We start from the raw sequence: 23,535 nt of genomic DNA, 5'->3' as shown, positions 1-23,535 counted from the left end.
GTGCCCTCCGTGGTATGGATAGTCGTAGAAAAGATAGGCGGCACTCCAGGGTTTTGTTCAAACAAAATTGTGTATTGGCATCACAAAATACACAGTAACCGACGTTTCGGGGTCCGTGGCCCCTTCTTCAAGGTGTATGTGACAAAGTGAAAAAGGCTTACCTTATAAGCTGGTGAATGTCCCGCCACCCGTGCGTGAAGACGGACGCCTCCGGCCACTCTGTCCCCGCTGCGTTCCCTGGACTTCCGGGGTCGGCTGCGGATGACGTCACGCGTCTGTGCGTCGGGTTGCTATGGTAGCAGCCGGCGCTTGAGATCGCGCTGGCCGGGGCTGTCAGGATACAAGAGAATGAATAGAGATAAGAACTGTGAAACACCCATGCTAAACGTGTCTGTAATACATCATAAAGCATTGACTATGAGATGGATACATATAAAAGGGGACAGTGGTGAATTAATGCTAGCGTCTGGGAACAACCCTAGTGATAGGAGCCAAGATAGTTTGACTGGGGGAGGTGTAGTTAGCCACGATCCCAGTTAGTGATCCCCCGCTACAGGTGTCACCCAAATATAGTCTGGTGGTATTACCACTATGTGCCAAAGTGCCTATAGGTCTAATTAATGATTCTCGTGTTTGTAACAGTAAGACAACAAATCAATTATACTGGTAAAGATGTCGATACCAGTAGTAGTATTGTTAATTTACACTACGTTCCCACAGTAGTGGAAGTTATAAAGGATCTTGCAACGTCCATCTTCTGGTTTCCTTAATATATTCAGACCCATTCAGTGTAGAGAATTCCATGAAATGTTCTCATTTAAGCCCGACGGGTTTATAGTGTTGAGTTTAAAGATCCACCTCGCTTCTAGCATGAGGAGTTTGCCCCCTCTATCTCCTCCTCGGATGGAATCTGGAACTTGATCAATGAGGATATGTTTTAGTGAGTTCAACGGGTGCCTCTTCTCTGCAAAATGCCTGGCTATGGGTTGATCGATTTTCTTCCCCAATAGTGCTTGGCTAATGGCCGATCTATGTAGGGCCATACGTTCTCTTGCCGTCCTGATGGTTTTTCCTACATAGCCTTTGCCGCATGGGCATGTTATAAGGTAGACAATATATCTAGACGTGCAAGTTAAAACTTGCCTGATTTGTCCCACCTTATCTGACTGGGGGAATTTGAAAGATGATCCTGTCAGCATATGTGTACACGTCGTGCACCCTAGGCACTTATAGCATCCTGGTTGTTTTGTTAGAAAATTCGAGGGAGGGGTGTCCTTAAACCCTGTTATGTCTGAATGGACTATGCTGTCTTTGATGTTCTTTCCCCTCAAGAAGCAGGCCATTGGTCTCTTGGATCTAAAACATCTGAGATTCCCGTCTGTTCGCACTATAGGCCAGAGAGCTCTCACTGCTCTCTGGATTACTGGGCTGGTAGTAGTGTAAGTGGTCTTCCATGGAATTACCTGTTGAGGTGGTTCTGCCACCTTGGCCGATGATGTACTTTGGATGTTATTTGATAGGATCTCCTCCTTTTGTTGTATTAGTTGGGACCTATCATACCCTCTCTGAACAAATCGGTGGATTAAACAGTCGAGCTGATTAACCAGCGTCGTTCTGTCGCTGTTAATCCTGGCTAATCTCAACATTTGAGATTTAGGTAGACCTTTGATTAAGGGTCTTGGATGGTGGCTGTTGGCCCTCAGTAGGTTGTTCTTATCGGTGGGTTTTGTGTATACAGATGTGGATATCACTTGGTTAGAGCACATCACATGAACATCCAAGTAATCAGCCTCAGTGGTACTGAATTTGAATGTGAACTTGATGGGTGAGTTGGTGGAGTTAATCTGCCTCATTAGTTGTATGAATCTCTCTTCACCACCTGTCCATACCATAAAAATGTCATCTATGAACCTGGTGTATAGTAGGATATGTTCCGAAATGTTGTCATCAAGGAAGAAGAATTTTCTCTCCTCTTGGAACATAAAGGTGTTGGCATACGACGGAGCGACTGAACTGCCCATAGCGCAGCCAGATCGTTGTTCATAGTATTTTCCATTGAACAGGAAATAGTTTCTCCGCAGCGTCAATTCCAGTAGTTGAAGAAACAACCCATGTCCAATGCATTGGACGTCCTCTTGTATCAGGAACCGTTTCATTGCCTCTAATCCCTCAGCATGAGGGATGCTTGTATACAAATTGCACACATCCATTACACATAGTAAGGTGTCTGGAGGGATGTGCTGGAGGCTCTTCAATGCATTCAAGAAATCGGTGGTGTCTTTAATAAAGGTGGGTTGCTTTTTGACCAAGGGTTGTAAAATGAAGTCCAAAAACTGGGATATTGGCTGATATAAGGACTTCCTTGCAGAAATGATGGGACGCCCGGGAGGTTCTGTTAGGTTCTTGTGGATCTTTGGTGTGGTGAAAAGGATTGGTACAACCGGAAAATCACCAATAAGCTACATAAAGCGCTCACACAGGATTTTCCGGTTGTACCAATCCTTTTCACCACACCAAAGATCCACAAGAACCTAACAGAACCTCCCGGGCGTCCCATCATTTCTGCAAGGAAGTCCTTATATCAGCCAATATCCCAGTTTTTGGACTTCATTTTACAACCCTTGGTCAAAAAGCAACCCACCTTTATTAAAGACACCACCGATTTCTTGAATGCATTGAAGAGCCTCCAGCACATCCCTCCAGACACCTTACTATGTGTAATGGATGTGTGCAATTTGTATACAAGCATCCCTCATGCTGAGGGATTAGAGGCAATGAAACGGTTCCTGATACAAGAGGACGTCCAATGCATTGGACATGGGTTGTTTCTTCAACTACTGGAATTGACGCTGCGGAGAAACTATTTCCTGTTCAATGGAAAATACTATGAACAACGATCTGGCTGCGCTATGGGCAGTTCAGTCGCTCCGTCGTATGCCAACACCTTTATGTTCCAAGAGGAGAGAAAATTCTTCTTCCTTGATGACAACATTTCGGAACATATCCTACTATACACCAGGTTCATAGATGACATTTTTATGGTATGGACAGGTGGTGAAGAGAGATTCATACAACTAATGAGGCAGATTAACTCCACCAACTCACCCATCAAGTTCACATTCAAATTCAGTACCACTGAGGCTGATTACTTGGATGTTCATGTGATGTGCTCTAACCAAGTGATATCCACATCTGTATACACAAAACCCACCGATAAGAACAACCTACTGAGGGCCAACAGCCACCATCCAAGACCCTTAATCAAAGGTCTACCTAAATCTCAAATGTTGAGATTAGCCAGGATTAACAGCGACAGAACGACGCTGGTTAATCAGCTCGACTGTTTAATCCACCGATTTGTTCAGAGAGGGTATGATAGGTCCCAACTAATACAACAAAAGGAGGAGATCCTATCAAATAACATCCAAAGTACATCATCGGCCAAGGTGGCAGAACCACCTCAACAGGTAATTCCATGGAAGACCACTTACACTACTACCAGCCCAGTAATCCAGAGAGCAGTGAGAGCTCTCTGGCCTATAGTGCGAACAGACGGGAATCTCAGATGTTTTAGATCCAAGAGACCAATGGCCTGCTTCTTGAGGGGAAAGAACATCAAAGACAGCATAGTCCATTCAGACATAACAGGGTTTAAGGACACCCCTCCCTCGAATTTTCTAACAAAACAACCAGGATGCTATAAGTGCCTAGGGTGCACGACGTGTACACATATGCTGACAGGATCATCTTTCAAATTCCCCCAGTCAGATAAGGTGGGACAAATCAGGCAAGTTTTAACTTGCACGTCTAGATATATTGTCTACCTTATAACATGCCCATGCGGCAAAGGCTATGTAGGAAAAACCATCAGGACGGCAAGAGAACGTATGGCCCTACATAGATCGGCCATTAGCCAAGCACTATTGGGGAAGAAAATCGATCAACCCATAGCCAGGCATTTTGCAGAGAAGAGGCACCCGTTGAACTCACTAAAACATATCCTCATTGATCAAGTTCCAGATTCCATCCGAGGAGGAGATAGAGGGGGCAAACTCCTCATGCTAGAAGCGAGGTGGATCTTTAAACTCAACACTATAAACCCGTCGGGCTTAAATGAGAACATTTCATGGAATTCTCTACACTGAATGGGTCTGAATATATTAAGGAAACCAGAAGATGGACGTTGCAAGATCCTTTATAACTTCCACTACTGTGGGAACGTAGTGTAAATTAACAATACTACTACTGGTATCGACATCTTTACCAGTATAATTGATTTGTTGTCTTACTGTTACAAACACGAGAATCATTAATTAGACCTATAGGCACTTTGGCACATAGTGGTAATACCACCAGACTATATTTGGGTGACACCTGTAGCGGGGGATCACTAACTGGGATCGTGGCTAACTACACCTCCCCCAGTCAAACTATCTTGGCTCCTATCACTAGGGTTGTTCCCAGACGCTAGCATTAATTCACCACTGTCCCCTTTTATATGTATCCATCTCATAGTCAATGCTTTATGATGTATTACAGACACGTTTAGCATGGGTGTTTCACAGTTCTTATCTCTATTCATTCTCTTGTATCCTGACAGCCCCGGCCAGCGCGATCTCAAGCGCCGGCTGCTACCATAGCAACCCGACGCACAGACGCGTGACGTCATCCGCAGCCGACCCCGGAAGTCCAGGGAACGCAGCGGGGACAGAGTGGCCGGAGGCGTCCGTCTTCACGCACGGGTGGCGGGACATTCACCAGCTTATAAGGTAAGCCTTTTTCACTTTGTCACATACACCTTGAAGAAGGGGCCACGGACCCCGAAACGTCGGTTACTGTGTATTTTGTGATGCCAATACACAATTTTGTTTGAACAAAACCCTGGAGTGCCGCCTATCTTTTCTACGACTAATATATATATATATATATATATATATATATATATATATATATATATATATATATATATATATATATATATATATATATATAGAGATATATATATATATATATAGAGATATATATATATATATATATATATATAGATATATATATATAGATAGATAGATAGATAGATAGATAGATAGATATATATATATATATATATATATATAGATAGATATATATATATATATATATATATATATAGAGATATATATATATATATATATATATAGATATATAGATATATAGATATATATAGATAGATAGATAGATAGATAGATAGATAGATAGATATATATGCCACGATGCAAACTTATGGGCTCTGTTTTTACCTTGTCTAATCACTGTAACCACGCTGTGTTATATTATGGTGCAATATCCTATGTATACTTTACATTGCTCAATGGCGCTTATTGCTAATTTTGACTGTTTTGTATGCCTATCATCCATTGTCTTAATAAAAGTGTCTTTTAGAACATTTTCTACTCCATACTACGGTACCTAGCCCTCTATTTCTGCCACCCTGATAATTATTTCAGAACCAAGTGCACCCAATACGCCCATTCACCTTTGTCCCATCAACACCATCTACCAATTCACCCCCACTCAGCACCCATTAACCCAGTCGTCTCCAAGAATCCATCAATTCACCAGCTCAGCATCCATTAACACATTCGTCCATACTATCAGCACCCATTAACATCCCTCATTCGTCCATACTATCAGCACCCATTAACATTCATCTATTCACCACGGCACCCGTTAAACAATTCCAACCAACAATCCATTAATCAATTTACCCACTCAGCACTCATTAACCTGTTCCTAAGAATCCATTTATCAATTAACCCTCTCAGCATTAACACATTCGTCCACACTGTCAGCACCCATTAACCTCTCCCCACCCAGCACCTATTAACCCCCCTCTCACAGCATCCAATAGCTTCAGTTACACACCAAGAAGCCATTAAAAAGTTCCTTTACCTGCCTGGCTCCAGCTGCTCATTCATGGAGCTTGCACAAATGGCTCTGTCAGAAGCGAGGAGAGGGAAGGGGACGGGGTGCCGACACTGCTGCACTTGGCTCATAACACTGACAGCCAGATGAAGCGGCTGCAGCAGGTATAAACAAACAGCTGGTGTAGTTGTGGATGCGGCTGTCATCAGCAATAAGCATAATCAGAGACATCCTTCATTTTCCTCACAGGCAGCCACTTCGGGCTGCCCCCTCAGGTCCCGGCACCCTTAGACTGCTGCCTAAACCTGCCTAATGGAAGAGCTGGCCCTGAGTAGCCACTGCAACATTAAAGCTCAAGAAGAGGTTTATAATAATCAGTGAGATCAGCAGCTCAAGAGTGACACAGGAACTGGAGTCACAAAGATTGGATGGAGTGTCAAAGTCCACACCAGGGGCACAAAATAAATGTAAAGATAAAAAAGGCCACTTACTCTGTCAGACAGTTGTGTGCTGCGATAAAGATTTCTTGAGCTCTCTCTGGAAATGTCTTAGTGCTGAAGTCGTGGTCATAATTTTTGATCTTCCGAATTCTGGAAAAGAAGTTAGATTACTACCAGCATAGTCATTGGCCACATACTAGTTCTTCAGAGCAGTGAAATATGAAGAAGATGGAGGCACTGCGGGAGTCTATCACCCACATTATAAACATATAGTTTCCCCATTAACTACCAGTAACCTCTTTGAAGGATCTGAAGATAGATATATGGAAAAATTAGGAGAAGAAACAGAGTAAAATATAACAAAAAATAGAAAAGGCATAATAAGAATTGGGTAGGGCTTGTATGAAGCTAAATATGGGTTGAACAAAGGAAATAGTGGCCTTATGATGATATTTCACAAAGACATACGCCAGTTGAGAGGCTGCAGTCTGTTTCAGCTGCTCTGTCCTCTGCGCGAAGCCATCCCTGGAAAGTGTGGACAGACGGGCATCTCCCTCTGGAGGCACATACTGATCATGTATACCAGCTGGGAAACAAAAGGTCAGAATGCATTAAAAGGGACACCTACAGGAATGCAGCCACTGTTTTCTAAAACTATCTTTACCCAGCAATATCAATGATACTGATCTTTGAGAATTATTTTTGGTAATTAAAAATGCAAGTTACCATGTAAAATACTGATGTGGCCATTAACAGCACTGCAAGTAAAGTAATAGGATTTTAATTACCTACCGGTAAATCCTTTTCTCATAGTCCGTAGAGGATACTGGGGTCCATTTAGTACCATGGGTATAGACGAGTCCACTAGGAGCCATGGGCACTTTAAGAATTTGATAGTGTGGGCTGGCTTCTCCCTCTATGCCCCTCCTACCAGACTCAGTTTAGAAACTGTGCCAGAGGAGACGGACATACTTTGAGAGAAGGATAGGTAAGGATAGTGGTGAGATTCAGAACCAGCACGCACAAGAGGAAAGCCAAGCTAACCAAACTTGAAACAGGAACAGCAACGGCTGAACCAACATTACTTAACCAAGTAACAGTGCAGGAAGAACGAAGCACTGGGCGGGCGCCCAGTATCCTCTATGGACTACGAGAAAAGGATTTACCGGTAGGTAATTAAAATCCTATTTTCTCTAACGTCCTAGAGGATAATGGGGTCCATTTAGTACCATGGGGATGTACCAAAGCTCCCAAACTGGGTGGGAGAGTGCTGAGGTTCCTGCAGAGCTGATTGGCCTCTGAGAACCTTCAGTTTGGTCAAAGTATCAAAATTGTAGAACTCTGCAAACGTATCTTCAAGGAGCATCTCCAGAAGGTCCGCGTACCAGGCCCTGCTTGGTGGCCAGTCCGGAGCAATGAGTATTGCTTGAACCTTTTCCCTTTTTATTCGTTTTAGAATTCTTGGGATCAGAGGAAGTGGAGGAAACATGTACACCATCTGATAGACGCCCTGACGACTCCAAGGGCCTATCACTACCACCTGTGAGTCTCTCGACCTGGAACAATACCGCCTGAGCTTCTTGTTGAGACGAGAGGCCATCATGTCGATCTGTGGATATCCCCGTCGACTTGTCAAGCACCTGAACACTACCAGGTGACGGCCCCACTCCTCCGGGTGCAGGTCGTGTCTGCTGAATAAGTCTGCGTCCCAGTTGTCTACTCCCGGAATGAAGACAGCCGACAACGCCACAGAGTGTTTTTCTGCTCAGAGGAGAATTCTTGACACCTTTTACAAGGCTGCTCTGCTATTTGTTCCGCCCTGTCGGTTTATGTACGTTACTGCCGTCACATTGTCCGACTGGACCTGAATTTGCCTAATCTTGAAGAAGATGTGAGGCCTGCAGAAGGGCGTTGTATATGGCCCTGAGTTCCAGAATGTTGATTGAAAGGATGACTTCCTGACTTGACCATCTTCCCTGAAACTGCACCACCTGAGTGACTGCTCCCCAACCTCTGAGGCTTGCATCAAATAAAATCCAATTCTGAATTCCGAACCTCCATCCTGCGACGAGGTGAGAAGACTGCAGCCACCACAGAATGAATATCCTTGCCTTTGGCGACAGACGGATTCTCTGGTGCATGTGAAGATGCGATCCGTACCATTTGTCCAACAAATCGAGCTGGAAGGGTCTTGCGTGAAACCTTCCGTATTGAAGTTCCTCGTAAGAGGCCACCATTTTCCCCAGAAGCCGAATGCACAGATGCACAGACACCCGGGTTGGCTTCAGGGCATCCTGAACCATCGAATGGATTACCAATGCCTTTTCCAACGGAAGGAACATCTTTTGTGACTCCGTGTCCAGTATCATTCCCAGGAATGGGAGCTTCCGTGTTGGCTCTAGGCGAGATTTCGGAAGGTTCAGAAATCACCCGTGATCCTGGAGGAGTTTGGTTGAGAGAGCAATGCTGTCCAGCAACCTCTCCTTGGACGGTGCTTTTACCAGGAGATCTTCCAGGTACGGAATTTTGTTCACTCCCTGTTTGCAGAGTAGAAACATCTCTGCCATAACCTTTGTGAACACCCTTTGTGCCGTAGAGAGACCAAATGGCAGGGCCTGGAACTGGTAGCGACAGCCCTGCAGCGCAAACCGTAGATAAGCCTGATGAGGCGGCCAGATCGGAATATGAAGGTACGCATACTTGATATCCAGGGACACTTGGAATCCCCCCTCCTCCAGACCTGAGATCACCGCTCTCAGAGACTCCATCTTGAATTTGAACACTCGTAAGTACGGATTCAAAGACTTGAGGTTCAGAATTGGTCTTACCGAACCATCCAGCTTCAGTACTACGAACAAGTTGGAATAGTAGTTTAGTAGATGAGGTGGAAATGGAAAAATGACCAGAGTCTGTACCAGTTTTTAGATGGCATGCTGTAAAGTTATACTTGCCTCTTGTGAAACTGGCAGGCCTGATTTGAAGAATCTGTGAGGTGGGAGCTCTTGGAACTCCAGTCTGTAGCCCTAGGAAAAAAGATCTATGACCCAGGGATCCTGGCACTGAAGAATTGTAGTCGGGCTCCCACCTGACAGCCCTCCAGGCATTGCGGTCCACCGTCATGCTGAAGTCTTTGAGAAAGCCTTTATGGCTTCTTCCATAAAAGTTCGCAGAGTCCTGTACATGCTGCAGGATTAAGACAACATTCACCCTAGATAAGGAATCTAACCCCCTCAATTAGGTTACCTGACCATTTCCCATTGGCTTTAGTACAGTAAAACAATGTAGTGTAAATTCCTGGTGCACCAAGTTATCAGCCCAATCTCAATCCTCAATCCGTCCAAATAACAGATCAATCAATATTAAACAAAAACAAAGAGAGGGTAAGATCAAAGGCGATAACAAAACGAATTAGTGATCCACGCACATGCAGTAGTGGGTTTTTGGGCCACCCCAGCAGCTGTGTACAATGATTTGAGTGTAGTCTCAATTTTACAATCAGGGAGGCTGCACCAGGAACAGGCAATACAATTTTACGTGACAGCCTAGAGACTGATGCGCCCACTATCATGGATTTTCCCATTTTTTCCTATCCTCCAGAGGAAAAGGAAAAGATGAGAGCAACCTTTTATGGATCTGAAACTTCTTATCCGTATTAACCCATGGTTCTGCAAACAGGGTATTCAATTCCCTTGACACAAGAAAAGTAACTGAGGACTTCTTTACATTAAAATAAGATTCCTCACTCTCCTCTGACACCTTATCAGGAATATGCAGAACATCTCTATTAGCCTCTATAAGAGCCTCTATTCCCTGTGACAGAGCCACATCCCCCCCCCCCTCCAAGTCTACCTCACCCTCCTCCAAGGCTGACACATCATCGTCAGAGTCAGATTGCAGTATATGGGCCAGAGATCGCTTTTGCGGACAAGTGGGAGGCGACGGAAACGTTTTCTGGGGAGTCTCTGTTCATAAAGTCATCCACAGTTTGTTTTAAGTAATGTGTCTCTTTCTCATTGTGGGACAATTTTGTAGAAAAAGTGGAAATCATTCCTTTGAGAGAATTAACCCACTCCGGTTCAGCCCCATAGCTTGTGAACCCTGAGTACCCAGTAGTGAGCCCCCTGGTGAAGAACACTCCGCTGTACAAGAAACACACTCTTTACCCGACATAATGTAAATGTGCACACACAGGAAAAAGGTTAAGCACAATTAACCCTCAAAAAGCCTTTCAGGGAGACACAGTTGTTTGGAGCCAGCCCACACCACGCCCTTATCGCTAATGCCAAGCTTAGCCGGGTCACAGACTAAGTAACCTGACAGGGTACTTAGTACACTAGTAATCACCCCCCCCCCCCTCCCCTGCCATGACCCCCTGGTACCGTGGAGGTAACTGGAGTCACACCTGCGTGTCCCTGTCCTGTCAGCGTCCAATGCAGGGGGAAAGTGGCGCTGGTGAGCTGCTGGATCCTCTCATAGTCAAGCCCCGGCCCTTCAATGGCACGCGGTCTTCTCGCTTTTTTTTATACTGGCTGAGGAATCTGGTGCTTAAAATGAAGAGAAACCGTTTTAAGGCTGCGTTGCCAGTCTGGGTACTGTGTAAAGCGTACTGAGACGCAGTTGTGTACTGTGTCTGGAGACGAATTCCGCCCACTTAGAAGCCGTGCGTCTCCGTACCCTCATGCCACCATAATGGCAGACGCCCCGCTAACCGAGACTCCGGCTCAGTACTCACCACTGTTCATTCTTCTGGCTCTGTTAGGGGTGGCGGCGTGCTGCGGGAATGTATGCTTGCCGTGGTGTGGCTTGCGAATAGTTACCTCAGGAGCTCAGTGTCCTGTCAGCAGGGAACAGGACCATTAACCCTTCAAGAGGTTGGTCCGGTTTCCCCCCTAAGTCCTACAAAGCAGGCAGTCCCTAAGTCCTACAAAGCAGGCAGGCTGGTGCCAATAAAATAAATGCAGAAAACTCTTCAGGAGCTTCCTTCAGCGTGACCGGCTCCTCCGGGCACATTTTCTAAACTGAGTCTGGTAGGAGGGGCATAGAGGGAGGAGCCAGTCCACACTATCAAATTCTGAAAGTGCCCATGGCTCCGTGGACCAGTCTATACCCATGGTACTAAATGGACCCCGGTATCCTCTAGGACGTAAGAGAAAATAAGATTTTACTCACCGGTAAATCTATTTCTCGTAGTCCGTAGTGGATGCTGGGACTCCGTAAGGACCATGGGGAATAGCGGCTCCGCAGGAGACTGGGCACAACTAAAGAAAGCTTTAGGACTACCTGGTGTGCACTGGCTCCTCCCACTATGACCCTCCTCCAGACCTCAGTTAAGATACTGTGCCCGGAAGAGCTGACACAATAAGGAAGGATTTTGAATCCCGGGTAAGACTCATACCAGCCACACCAATCACACCGTATAACTCGTGATACTATACCCAGTTAACAGTATGAAATATAACTGAGCCTCTCAACAGATGGCTCAACAATAACCCTTTAGTTAAACAATAACTATATACAAGTATTGCAGACAATCCGCACTTGGGATGGGCGCCCAGCATCCACTACGGACTACGAGAAATAGATTTACCGGTGAGTAAAATCTTATTTTCTCTGACGTCCTAAGTGGATGCTGGGACTCCGTAAGGACCATGGGGATTATACCAAAGCTCCCAAACGGGCGGGAGAGTGCGGATGACTCTGCAGCACCGAATGAGCAAACTCTAGGTCCTCCTCAGCCAGGGTATCAAACTTGTAGAATTTTGCAAATGTGTTTGACCCCGACCAAGTAGCTGCTCGGCAAAGTTGTAAAGCCGAGACCCCTCGGGCAGCCGCCCAAGAAGAGCCCCCTTCCTCGTGGAATGGGTTTTCACTGATCTAGGATGCGGCAGTCCAGCCGCAGAATGTGCAAGCTGAATCGTACTACAGATCCAGCGAGCAATAGTCTGCTTAGAAGCAGGAGCACCCAGCTTGTTGGGTGCATACAGGATAAATAGCGAGTCAGTTTTCCTGACAGTAGCTGTCCTGGAACATAATTTTTCAGGGCCCTGACTACGTCCAACAACTTGGAATCCTCCAAGCCTTTAGTAGCCGCAGGCACTACAATAGGTTGGTTCAAATGAAAAGCTGATACCACCTTAGGCAGAAACTGGGAACGAGTCCTCAATTCTGCCCTATCCAGATGGAAAATCAGATAAGGCCTTTTTTACATGACAAAGCCGCCAATTCTGACACACGCCTGGCCGAAGCCAAGGCCAACAGCATGACCACTTTCCACGTGAGATATTTCAAATCCATGGTTTTAAGTGGCTCAAACCAATGCGACTTTAGGAAATCCAACACCACGTTGAGATCCCAAGGTGCCACTGGAGGCACAAAAGGGGGCTGAATATGCAGCACTCCCTTAACAAATGTCTGACCTTCAGGCAGTGAAGCCAGTTCTTTCTGGAAGAAAATCGACAGAGCCGAAATCTGGACCTTAATGGAACCCAATTTTAGGCCCATAGTCACCCCTGACTGTAGGAAGTGCAGAAAACGGCCTAGCTGAAATTCCTCCGTTGGGCCTTCCTGGCCTCACACCACGCAACATATTTTCGCCATATGCGGTGATAATGGTTTGCGGTCACTTCTTTCCTAGCTTTAATCAGCGTAGGGATGGCTTCCTCCGGAATGCCCTTTTCCTTCAGGATCCGGCGTTCAACCGCCATGCCGTCAAACGCAGCCGCGGTAAGTCTTGGAACAGACAGGGCCCCTGCTGCAGCAGGTGCTGTCTGAGCGGCAGAGGCCATGGGTCCTCTGAGATCAGTTCTTGAAGTTCCAGGTACCAAGCTCTTCTTGGCCAATCCGGAACAATGAGTATAGTTCTTACTCTTTTTCTTATTATCCTCAGTACCTTGGGTATGAGAGGAAGAGGGGGGAACACATAAACCGACTGGTACACTCACGGTGTCACCAGAGCGTCCACAGCTATCGCCTGAGGGTCCCTTGTCCTGGCGCAATATCTTTTTAGCTTTTTGTTGAGGCGGGACGCCATCATGTCCACCTGTGGCCTCTCCCAATGGTGTACAATCATTTGGAAGACTTCTGGATGAAATCCCCACTCTCCCGGGTGGAAGTGCCAGCTGAGAAAGTCTGCTTCCCAGTTGTCCACTCCGGAAATGAACACTGCTGACAGTGCTAACACATGATCTTCCGCCCATCGGAAAATCCTTGTGGCTTCTGCCATCGCCATCCTGCTTCTTGTGCCGCCCTGTTGGTATACATGGGCGACAGCCGTGATGTTGTCTGACTGGATCAGCACCGGCTGGTGTTGAAGCAGGGGTCTAGCCTAACTTAGGGCATTGTAAATGGCCCTTAGTTCCAGTATATTTATGTGTAGGGAAGTCTCCTGACTCGACCATAGTCCTTGGAAGTTTCTTCCCTGTGTGACTGCCCCCCCAGCCTCGAAGGCTGGCATCCGTGGTCACCAGGACCCAGTCCTGTATGCCGAATCTGCGGCCCTCTAGAAGATGAGCACTCTGCAGCCACCACAACAGCGACACCCTGGCCCTTGGAGACAGGGTTATCAGCCGATGCATCTGAAGATGCGACCCGGACCACTTGTCCAACAGATCCCCCTGGAAGATCCTTGCATGGAACCTGCCGAATGGAATTTCTTCGTAAGAAGCTACCATCTTTCCCAGGACTCGCGTGCATTGATGCACCGACACCTGTATTTGTTTTAGGAGGTCTCTGACTAGAGATGACAACTCCTTGGCCTTCTCCTCCGGGAGAAACCCTTTTTCCTGTTCTGTGTCCAGAACAATACCCAGGAACAGTAGACGCGTCGTAGGAACCAGCTGCGACTTTGGGATATTCAGAATCCAGCCTTGCTGTTGTAGCACTTCCCGAGATAGTGCTACTCCGACCAACAACTGCTCCCTGGACCTCGCCTTTATAAGGAGATCGTCCAAGTAGGGATAATTATAACTCCCTTTTTTTTGAAGGAGTATCATCATTTCGGCCATTACCTTGGTAAATACCCTCGGTGCCGGGGGCAGACCAACGGCAACGTCTGGAATTGGTAATGACAGTCCTGTACCACAATTTTGAGGTACTCCTGGTGAGGAGGGTAAATGGGGACTTGATGTCCAGTGATACCATGTAATCCCCTTCGTCCAGGCTTGCAATAACCGCCCTGAGCGATTCCATTTTGAACTTGAACCTTCGTATATAAGTGTTCAAGGATTTCACTTTTAGAATGGGTCTCACCGAAACGTCTGGTTTCGGTACCACAAACATTGTGGAATAGTAACCCCGGCCTTGTTGAAGGAGGGGTACCCTGATTATCACCTGCTGGAAGTACAGCTTGTGAATTGCCGCCAGTACTACCTCCCTTTCTCCGAGGGCAGCAGGCAAGGCTGATTTGAGGTAACGGCGAGGGGGAGTCGCCTCGAACTCCAGCTTGTATCCCTGTGATACTACTTGCAGAACCCAGGGATCCACCTGTGAGCGAGCCCACTGGTCGCTGAAGTTCCCGAGACGCGCCCCCACCGCACCTGGCTCCACCTGTGGAGCCCCAGCGTCATGCGGTGGACTCAGAGGAAGCGGGGGAAGATTTTTGATCCTGGGAACTGGCTGTCTGGTGCAGCTTTTTCCCTCTTCCCTTGTCTCTGTGCAGAAAGGAAGCGCCTTTGACCCGCTTGCTTTTCTGAAGCCGAAAGGACTGTACCTGATAATACCGTGCTTTCTTAGGCTGTGAGGAAACCTGAGGTAAAAAAATTTCTTCCCAGCTGTTGCTGCGGATACGAGGTCCCAGAGACCCTTCCCAACAATTCCTCACCCTTATAAGGCAGATGTGCCTTTTAAAGTCAGCATCACCTGTCCACTGCCGGGTCCCTAATACCCTCCTGGCAGAATGGACATTGCATTAATTCTGGATGCCAGCCGGCAAATATCCCTCTGTGCATCCCTCATATATAAGACTACGTCTTTAATATGCTCTATGGTTAGCAAAATAGTATCCCTGTCCTGACAGGGTAACAGTGCAGCAGCACTATCCATGCTGAGGCAATTGCAGGTCTCAGTATAGTACCTGAGTGTGTATATACAGACTTCAGGATAGCCTCCTGCTTTTTATCAGCAGGCTCCTTCAAAGTGGCCGTATCCTAAGACGGCAGTGCCACCTTTTTTGACAAACGTGTGAGCGCCTTATCCACCCTAGGGGATATCTCCCAACGTGACCTATCCTCTGGCGGGAAAGGGTACGCCATCAGTAACTTTTTTAGAAATTACCAGTTTCTTATCGGGGGAACCCACGCTTCTTCACACATTTCATTCACTCATCTGATGGGGGAACAAAACACTGGCTGCTTTTTCTCCCCAAAACATAAAACCCCTTTTTTTTTTGTGGTACTTGGGTTAATGTCAGAAATGTGTAACACATTTTTCATTGCCGAGATCATGCAACGGATGTTCCTAGCGGATTGTGTATATGTCTCAACCTCGTCGACACTGGAGTCAGACTCCGTGTCGACATCTGTGTCTGCCATCTGAGGTAGCGGGCGGTTTTTTTTTTTTTTGAGCCCCTGATGGCCTTTGAGACGGGCTGAGAAGCCGGCTGTCCCACAGCTGTTACGTCATCCAGCCTTTTATGTAAGGAGTTGACACTGTCGGTTAATACCTTCCACCTATCCATCCACTCTGGTGTCGGCCCCACAGGGGGCGACATCACATTTATCGGCATCTGCTCCGCCTTCCACGTAACCTTCCTCATCAACATGTCGACACAGCCGTACCGACACACCGCACACACACACAGGGAATGCTCTGACTGAGGACAGGACCCCACAAAGTCCTTTGGGGAGACAGAGAGAGAGTATGCCAGCAGACACCAAAGCGCTATATAATACAGGGATTCACACTACCCACAGTGATTTTTCCCTTATAGCTGCTATAATACACAATTCTGCACAGGGATTCACACTATCCACAGTGATTTTTCCCTTATAGCTGCTATAATACACAATTCTGCGGCTAAATATAGTGCGCCCCCCCCCCCCCCCCCCCCCCCTCTCTTTTTAACCCTTTGAGCCTGAAAACTACAGGGGAGAGCCTGGGGAGCTGTCTTCCAGCTGCACTGTGAAGAGAAAATGGCGCCAGTGTGCTGAGGGAGATAGCCCCGCCCCTTTTTCGGCGGACTTTCTCCCGCTTTTTTATGGATCTCTGGCAGGGGTATTTTTCACATATATAGCCTCTAGGACTATATATTGTGATTTTTTTGCCAGCCAAGGTGTTAATATTGCTGCTCAGGGCGCCCCCCCAGCGCCCTGCATCCATCAGTGACCGGAGTGTGAGGTGTGCATGAGGAGCAATGGCGCACAGCTGCAGTGCTGTGCGCTACCTTGTTGAAGACCGAAGTCTTCTGCCGCCGATTTTCAGGACCATCTTCTTGCTTCTGGCTCTGTAAGGGGGACGGCGGCGCGGCTCCGGACGATCGAGGTCGGGCCCTGTGTTCGATCCCTCTGGAGCTAATGGTGTCCAGTAGCCTAAGAAGCCCAAGCTAGCTGCAAGCAGGTAGGTTCGCTTCTTCTTTCCTTAGTCCCTCGTAGCAGTGAGTCTGTTGCCAACAGATCTCACTGAAAATAAAAAACCTAAAAGTATACTTTCTTTTCTAGGAGCTCAGGAGAGCCCCTAGTGTGCATCCAGCTCAGCCGGGCACAAGATTCTAACTGAGGTCTGGAGGAGGGTCATAGTGGGAGGAGCCAGTGCACACCAGGTAGTCCTAAAGCTTTCTTTAGTTGTGCCCAGTCTCCTGCGGAGCCGCTATTCCCCATGGTCCTTACGGAGTCCCAGCATCCACTTAGGACGTCAGAGAAAGACATGTTAACATTTCTAAAGTAGAGCATAGCATTGCAGAAGGAGTGCAAATGTAAATACGGTGTTTCGTTGTTTGGCCCAGCAATGCATCCACAGATAAATCTGTAATGTCTTACTAAAAAATAAAAAAATAAAAACACATTCAAAAGATGAGTAGTAGTATACACCCACTCCTGTAAAATGTAAAGTTTCTATAAACATATAAAGGCAAAAAGCCATACACTGAGTGGCTTCTATACATGTTTCAGAACTCCTAGGTAACTTTAGAGCAGGCCTGGCCAACCTGTGGCTCTCCAGATGTTGTGAAACTACACATCCCAGCATGCCCTGCCACAGTTTTAGCATTCCCTAATAGCAAAACTGTGGCAAGGCATGATGGGATTTGTAGTTTTACAACAGCTGGAGAGCCACAGGTTGGCCAGGCCTGCTTTAGAGGAATGTAGTTAAAAAAAAATTCTAAATTTGAGAATATTAGAAGACACATAGGGGTACCAACCCCCTTGAATCTTTGCCCTAGCAACCCCCGAACCTTAAGGGACCCATACGCTAAAGCAACATGTCTGAGTCTAAAGTCAGATGCGGTTTTCATTGAACCGCCCAGCAGTTTCCCGGGAGGCAGGATCGCAAACGTTACATTGTATATCAGACATATCACGAGTGCAGCACTAACAGCATAGGGGCTCCGATCCGATGCTCACGGGACCGCGCATCGGATTGGATCAAATGTAAAAATAGGATTTTAATACCTACCGGTAAATCCTTTTCTCCTAGTCCGTAGAGGATGCTGGGGACTCCAAAAGGACCATGGGGGTATAGACGGGATCCGCAGGAGACATGGGCACACTAAGACTTTGAATGGGTGTGAACTGGCTTCTCCCTCTATGCCCCTCCTCCAGACCTCAGTTATAGGAACTGTGCCCAGGGAGACGGACATTTCGAGGAAAAGGATTTTTGTTAACCAAGGGTGAGAAATACACCAGCTCACACCACAACACACCATACAACATGGCTTGTAAGCAATACCAGTTAACAGCATGAACTAAAAACAGCAACAAGCTGAACATAACCGATACACAACCTTTGTGTAACAGGAGCAATAACTATCAATACAACTGCAAAAAACGGTCCGCACTGGGACAGGCGCCCAGCATCCTCTACGGACTAGGAGAAAAGGATTTACCAGTAGGTATTAAAATTCTATTTTCTCTTCCATCCTAGAGGATGCTGGGGACTCCAAAAGGACCATGGGGTCTATACCAAAGCTCCAGACCGGGCGGGAGAGTGCGGACGACTCTGCAGCACAGAATGAGCAAACATGAGGTCCTCATCAGCCAGGGTATCAAACTTGTAGAACTTAGCAAAAGTGTTTGAACCCGTCCACGTAGATGCTCGGCAAAGTTGAAGCGCCAAGACTCCTCGGGCAGCCGCCCAAGATGAGCCCACCTTCCTGGTAGAATGGGCTTTCACTGACTTCGGCAACGGCAATCCAGCCGTAGAATGGAGCATGCCGAATCGTATTACAGATCCAGCGTACAATAGTTTGCTTGGAAGCAGGAGCCCCAATTTTGTTGGGAGCATACAGGACAAACAGAGCCTCTGATTTCCTAATTTGAGCCGTTCTGGCGACATAAATTTTCAAAGCTCTAACTACATCGAGAGATTTTGACACAGCCAAGGCTTCCGTAGCCACGGGCACCACAATAGGTTGGTTTATGTGAAACGAAGAAACCACCTTCGGCAGAAATTGTTGACGAGTTCTCAATTCCGCTCTATCCACATGGAAAATCAAATAGGGGTTCTTGTGCGACAAAGCCGCCAATTCCGACACCCGTCTTGCGGACGCCAAGGCCAAAAGCATGACCACTTTGCAAGTGAAAAATTTCAACTCAGCCTTTCGCAAAGGTTCAAACCAGTGAGACATAAGAAATTGCAATACCACGTCAAGATCCCACGGTGCTACGGGTGGCACAAACGGAGGATGGATGTGCAGCACTCCCTTCACGATAGTCTGAACCTCTGGAAGGGCGGCCAATTCTTTTTGAAAGAAAATAGATAAAGTCGAAATCTGCACTTTAATGGAACCTAATTTCAGGCCTGCATCCACGCCTGCCTGCAAAAATGGAGGAAACGACCCAGCTGAAACTCCTCCGTAGGAGCCTTCTTGGCTTCACACCAAGACACATACTTTCTCCAAATACGGTGATAATGCTTCAACGTGACCTCCTTTCTAGCCTTAAGGAGAGTGGGGATGACGTCCCCAGGAACATCCTTTCGAGCTAGGATTTGGCGTTCAACTTCCACGCCGTCAAACGCAACCGTGGTAAGTTCTGGAAGACGCACGGCCCCTGCAGTAACAGATCCTTTCTGAGAGGAAGAGGCCAGGGATCTTCTATGAGCAATTCCTGAAGATCCGGGTACCAGGCCCTCCGTGGCCAATCTGGAACAATGAGTACCGCCTGAACCCTTGTTGTTCTTATGATCCTCAACACTCTTGGAATGAGTGAAAATGGAGGGAACACATATACCGACTGAAACGCCCACGGAGTGCACTGGCTTGAAGGTCCCTCGACCTGGAACAATATCTCTGAAGCTTCTTGTTGTCTATCTGAGGAATTCCCCAACGACTTGTCACTTCTGCAAAGACCTCTTGATGAAGACCCCAATCTCCTGGATGGAGATCGTGTCTGCTGAGGAAGTCAGCTTCCCAGTTGTCCACGCCCGGAAGACCGCTGACAGAGCGCTTTCATGCTTTTCCGTCCAGCGGAGAACCTTTGTGGCCTCCGCCATCGCCGCTCTGCTCTTTGCTCCGCCCTGGCGGTTTATGTACGCCACCGCTGTTACGTTGTCCGACTGAATCAGGACAGGCAGACCTCGAAGAAAGTGTTCCACTTGCAGAAGGCCGTTGTAGATGGCTCGCAATTCCAGAACGTTTATGTGCAGACAGGCTTCCTGGCTTGACCATTTTCCCTGGAATTTTTTTCCTTGTGTGACTGCTCCCCAGCCTCGGAGACTTGCATCCGTGGTCACCAGGACCCAATCCTGGATCCCGAACCTGCGTCCCTCTAGGAGGTGAGAACTTTGAAGCCACCACAGGAGAGATATTCTGGTCCTGGAAGATAGACTTATTTTCCGGTGCATGTGCAGGTGAGACCCGGACCACTTGTCCAACAGGTCCCACTGAAATACCCGGGCATGAAACCTGCCAAACGGAATGGCTTTGTAAGCTGCAACCATCTTCCCCATCTCCCGAGTGCATTGATGAATCGATACTCTTGCCGGTTTCAGTATCTCCTTGACCAATGGTCTGGATTTCCAGAGCTTCTTCCGCTGTGAGAAAGACACTCTGCAGTTCCGTGTCCAGGATCATGCCCAAGAAAGACAGCCGAGTTGTCGGAATCAACTGTGGCAAATTTAGAATCCAACCATGTTGTTACAGAACTGTCAGGGAGAGTGCCACGTTTCTTAGCAACTGCTCCTTTGATCTCGCCTTTAACAGGAGATCGGGATAATTGTGACATCCTGCTTGCGTAGGAGTACCATCATTTCCGCAATAACTTTGGTGAAGACCCTCAAGGCCGTGGAAAGACCAAACGGCAACGTCTGAAATTGGTAATGACAATCCTGAACCGCAAACCTCAGGAAAGCTTGATGTGGAGGATATATTGGGACATCTAAGTAGGCATCTTTTATGTCGACTGACGCCATAAAATCCCCCCCCCCCCCTTCCAGAATGGAGATCACTGCTCGAAGAGATTCCCTCTTGAACTTGAAAGTTTTCAAATACAGATTGAGGGATTTTAGGTTCAGGATCGGTCTTCGGTATGACAAAGAGGTTCGAATAAAACCCTTCTCCCAGTTGAGACGGGGGTACCGTGACAATGACACGCTGTTGACACAGCTTTTGTATTGCAGCACTCACTACTTCCCAACTGGCAAGGCTGATTTGAAAAATCGGTGTGGGGGGGCACCTCCTGAAACTCCAGTTTGTACCCTTGGGACACTATGTCTAAGACCCAAGGATCCAGGCCCGAGTGAAACCAGACCTGACTGAAGATTCGGAGACGTGCCCCCACCGGTACCGACTCCCATAGAGGAGCCCCAGCGTCATGTGGTGGACTTGGCAGAAGCCGGGGAGGACTTCTGGTCCTGGGAGCCTGGCACAGCAGGCGACCTTTTTCCACTTCCTCTACCTTTAGAGGCAAGGAAGGACGACCCTCTTCCTTTTTTGTATTTACTAGGCCGAAAGGACTGCATCTGATAATGGGGCGTCTTTTTCTGTTGTGCAGGAACATAAGGAAGAAAGGATGACTTACCCGCTGTAGCTGTAGACACCAGGTCAGCGAGGTAGTGACCAAACAAGACACTACCTTTATATGGGAGAGCTTCCATAGCTTTCTTAGAGTCGGCATCAGCATTCCATTGATGAATCCACTGCGCTCTCCTGGCCGAGACTGCCATGGCATTGGGCCTTGACCCCAAGAGGCCAATATCCCTTGCCGCATCCTTTAGGTAAGCTGCAGCGTCCCTGATATAACCGAGAGTCAAAAGAATGTTATCCTTATCCAGGGTATCCATGTCAGATGCCAATTTATCTGCCCACTTACCAATAGCACTACTCACCCATGCTGACGCCACGGCAGGTCTGAGCAGTGCCCCCGTAGTGACATAAATGGCTTTTAAGGTTGTTTCCTGCTTACGATCCGCAGGGTCCTTTAGGGCAGCAGTGTCAGGAGACGGAAGCGCCACCTTCTTGGACAGCCGTGATAGAGCCTTGTCCACATTGGGAGATGACTCTCCCTTTTCCCTGTCGTCAGAGGGGAAAGGATATGGCATTAGAATTCTCTTGGGAATCTGCCACCTTTTGTCAGGAGATTCCCAAGCTTTTTTTTCTCAGGCTTTTTTCCCTTATACAAACAAACCCTTGTATCTGGAACAGCAGGTACTTCAGAAACATGGAAAACATCTTTAATTGCCACAATCATGTACTGAATACTCTTAACCAATTTTGGATGTAAACTGGCCTCACTAGACTCGACACTGGAATCAGAATCTGTATCAGTATCCGCCATCTGGGTAAATGAACGCTTTTGTGACCCTGAGGGGGCCTGTACCTCAGACAAGGCGTCCTCCATGGATTTTCACCACGTTTGCGTCTGAGAATCAGATTTATCCAGTCTTTTAGTCAATAACGCCACATTTGCATTCAATGTACTCAACATATTCACCCAATCAGCAGTCGGCGGTGCCGACAGAGTCACTCCCAGCTCCTTATCTGCGCCCACTGCAATTTCCTCCGGGGAGGAACACTCAGCCTCCGACATGTCGACACACACGTACCGACACGCACAAACACACTGGCTATAGGGGACAGACCTACAGGAAAGCCTGTCAGAGAAAGAGAGGGAGTTTACCAGCTCACACCCCAGCGCCTATTCCAGTATTGAGAGCAAATACACACTGCCTCAGATGTCTGCGCTGTTATATTAAAGGGTTAATAGCACCAAATTACTGTGCCCCCCCATTTTGCTCCCTGTTACTTGTGCAGGAGAGTGGAGGTCCAGGCCAGCATCTCTGCAGCCTGTGAAGAGAAAATGGCGCTGGTAAGCTGTGAGGGCTAAGCCACGCCCCCTCACCGGTGCGCTGTAGTCCCGCTCAAAATTTAAATATTTATACTGGCGGGGCTATATTTAGTGCCTAGGCACTTATAATATATATATTTTGGCCAGTTTTGCACTCCAGTAATCATGCTGCCCAGGGCGCGCCCCCTGCGCCCTGCAAGTGCCGTCTGAAGTGTGTGTGGGAGCATGGCGCGCAGCGCGACCGATGCGCGGTACCTCATTACTGAAGTCTTCTGATCTTCTTTATACTCAGCCGGCTTCTTTCTTGTGTGAGGGGGTTGACAGCGCGGCTCCGGGAACAAGCAGCTAGGCGCACCAAGTGATCGAACCCTCTGGAGCTAATGGTGTCCAGTAGCCTAAGAAGCAGAGCCTTTGAACTCAGAAGAAGTAGGTCTGCTTCTCTCCCCTCACTCCCACGATGCAGGGAGCCTGTAGCCAGCAGGTCTCCCTGAAAATAAAAAACCTAACAAAGTCTTTTCAGAGAAACTCAGGACAGCTCCCCTAGTGTGTGTCCAGTCTCTCTGGGCACAGAATCTAACTGAGGTCTGGAGGAGGGGCATAGAGGGAGGAGCCAGTTCACACCCATTCAAAGTCTTATAGTGTGCCCATGTCTCCTGCGGATCCAGTCTATACCCCCATGGTCCTTTTGGAGTCCCCAGCATCCTCTAGGACGTATGAGAAATTTTATCACTCCACCCACTATCCTGTAATAATACAGAACC

The 23,535-nt window shown here is 47.5% G+C and overlaps 1 protein-coding gene across 2 annotated transcripts in view; it reads right to left on the bottom strand.

Moving 5' to 3' along the window:
- Positions 1-23,535, bottom strand: part of MRPL45 (mitochondrial ribosomal protein L45) — a 101,208-nt gene that overhangs the window by 26,359 nt on the left and 51,314 nt on the right. For both annotated transcript variants that reach the window (XM_063959654.1, XM_063959655.1), the window contains exons 3-4: positions 6,810-6,927; positions 6,393-6,491 (exon numbers count right to left, since the gene is read on the bottom strand). In XM_063959654.1, coding sequence (XP_063815724.1) covers positions 6,393-6,491; positions 6,810-6,927 — 217 coding nt within the window. The remainder of the gene's footprint in view (positions 1-6,392; positions 6,492-6,809; positions 6,928-23,535) is intronic.

The sequence above is a fragment of the Pseudophryne corroboree genome, chromosome 3, assembly GCF_028390025.1.
Source record: "Pseudophryne corroboree isolate aPseCor3 chromosome 3, aPseCor3.hap2, whole genome shotgun sequence".
Lineage (NCBI taxonomy): Eukaryota > Metazoa > Chordata > Amphibia > Anura > Myobatrachidae > Pseudophryne > Pseudophryne corroboree.
This window is presented reverse-complemented; position numbering and strand designations above follow the sequence as displayed.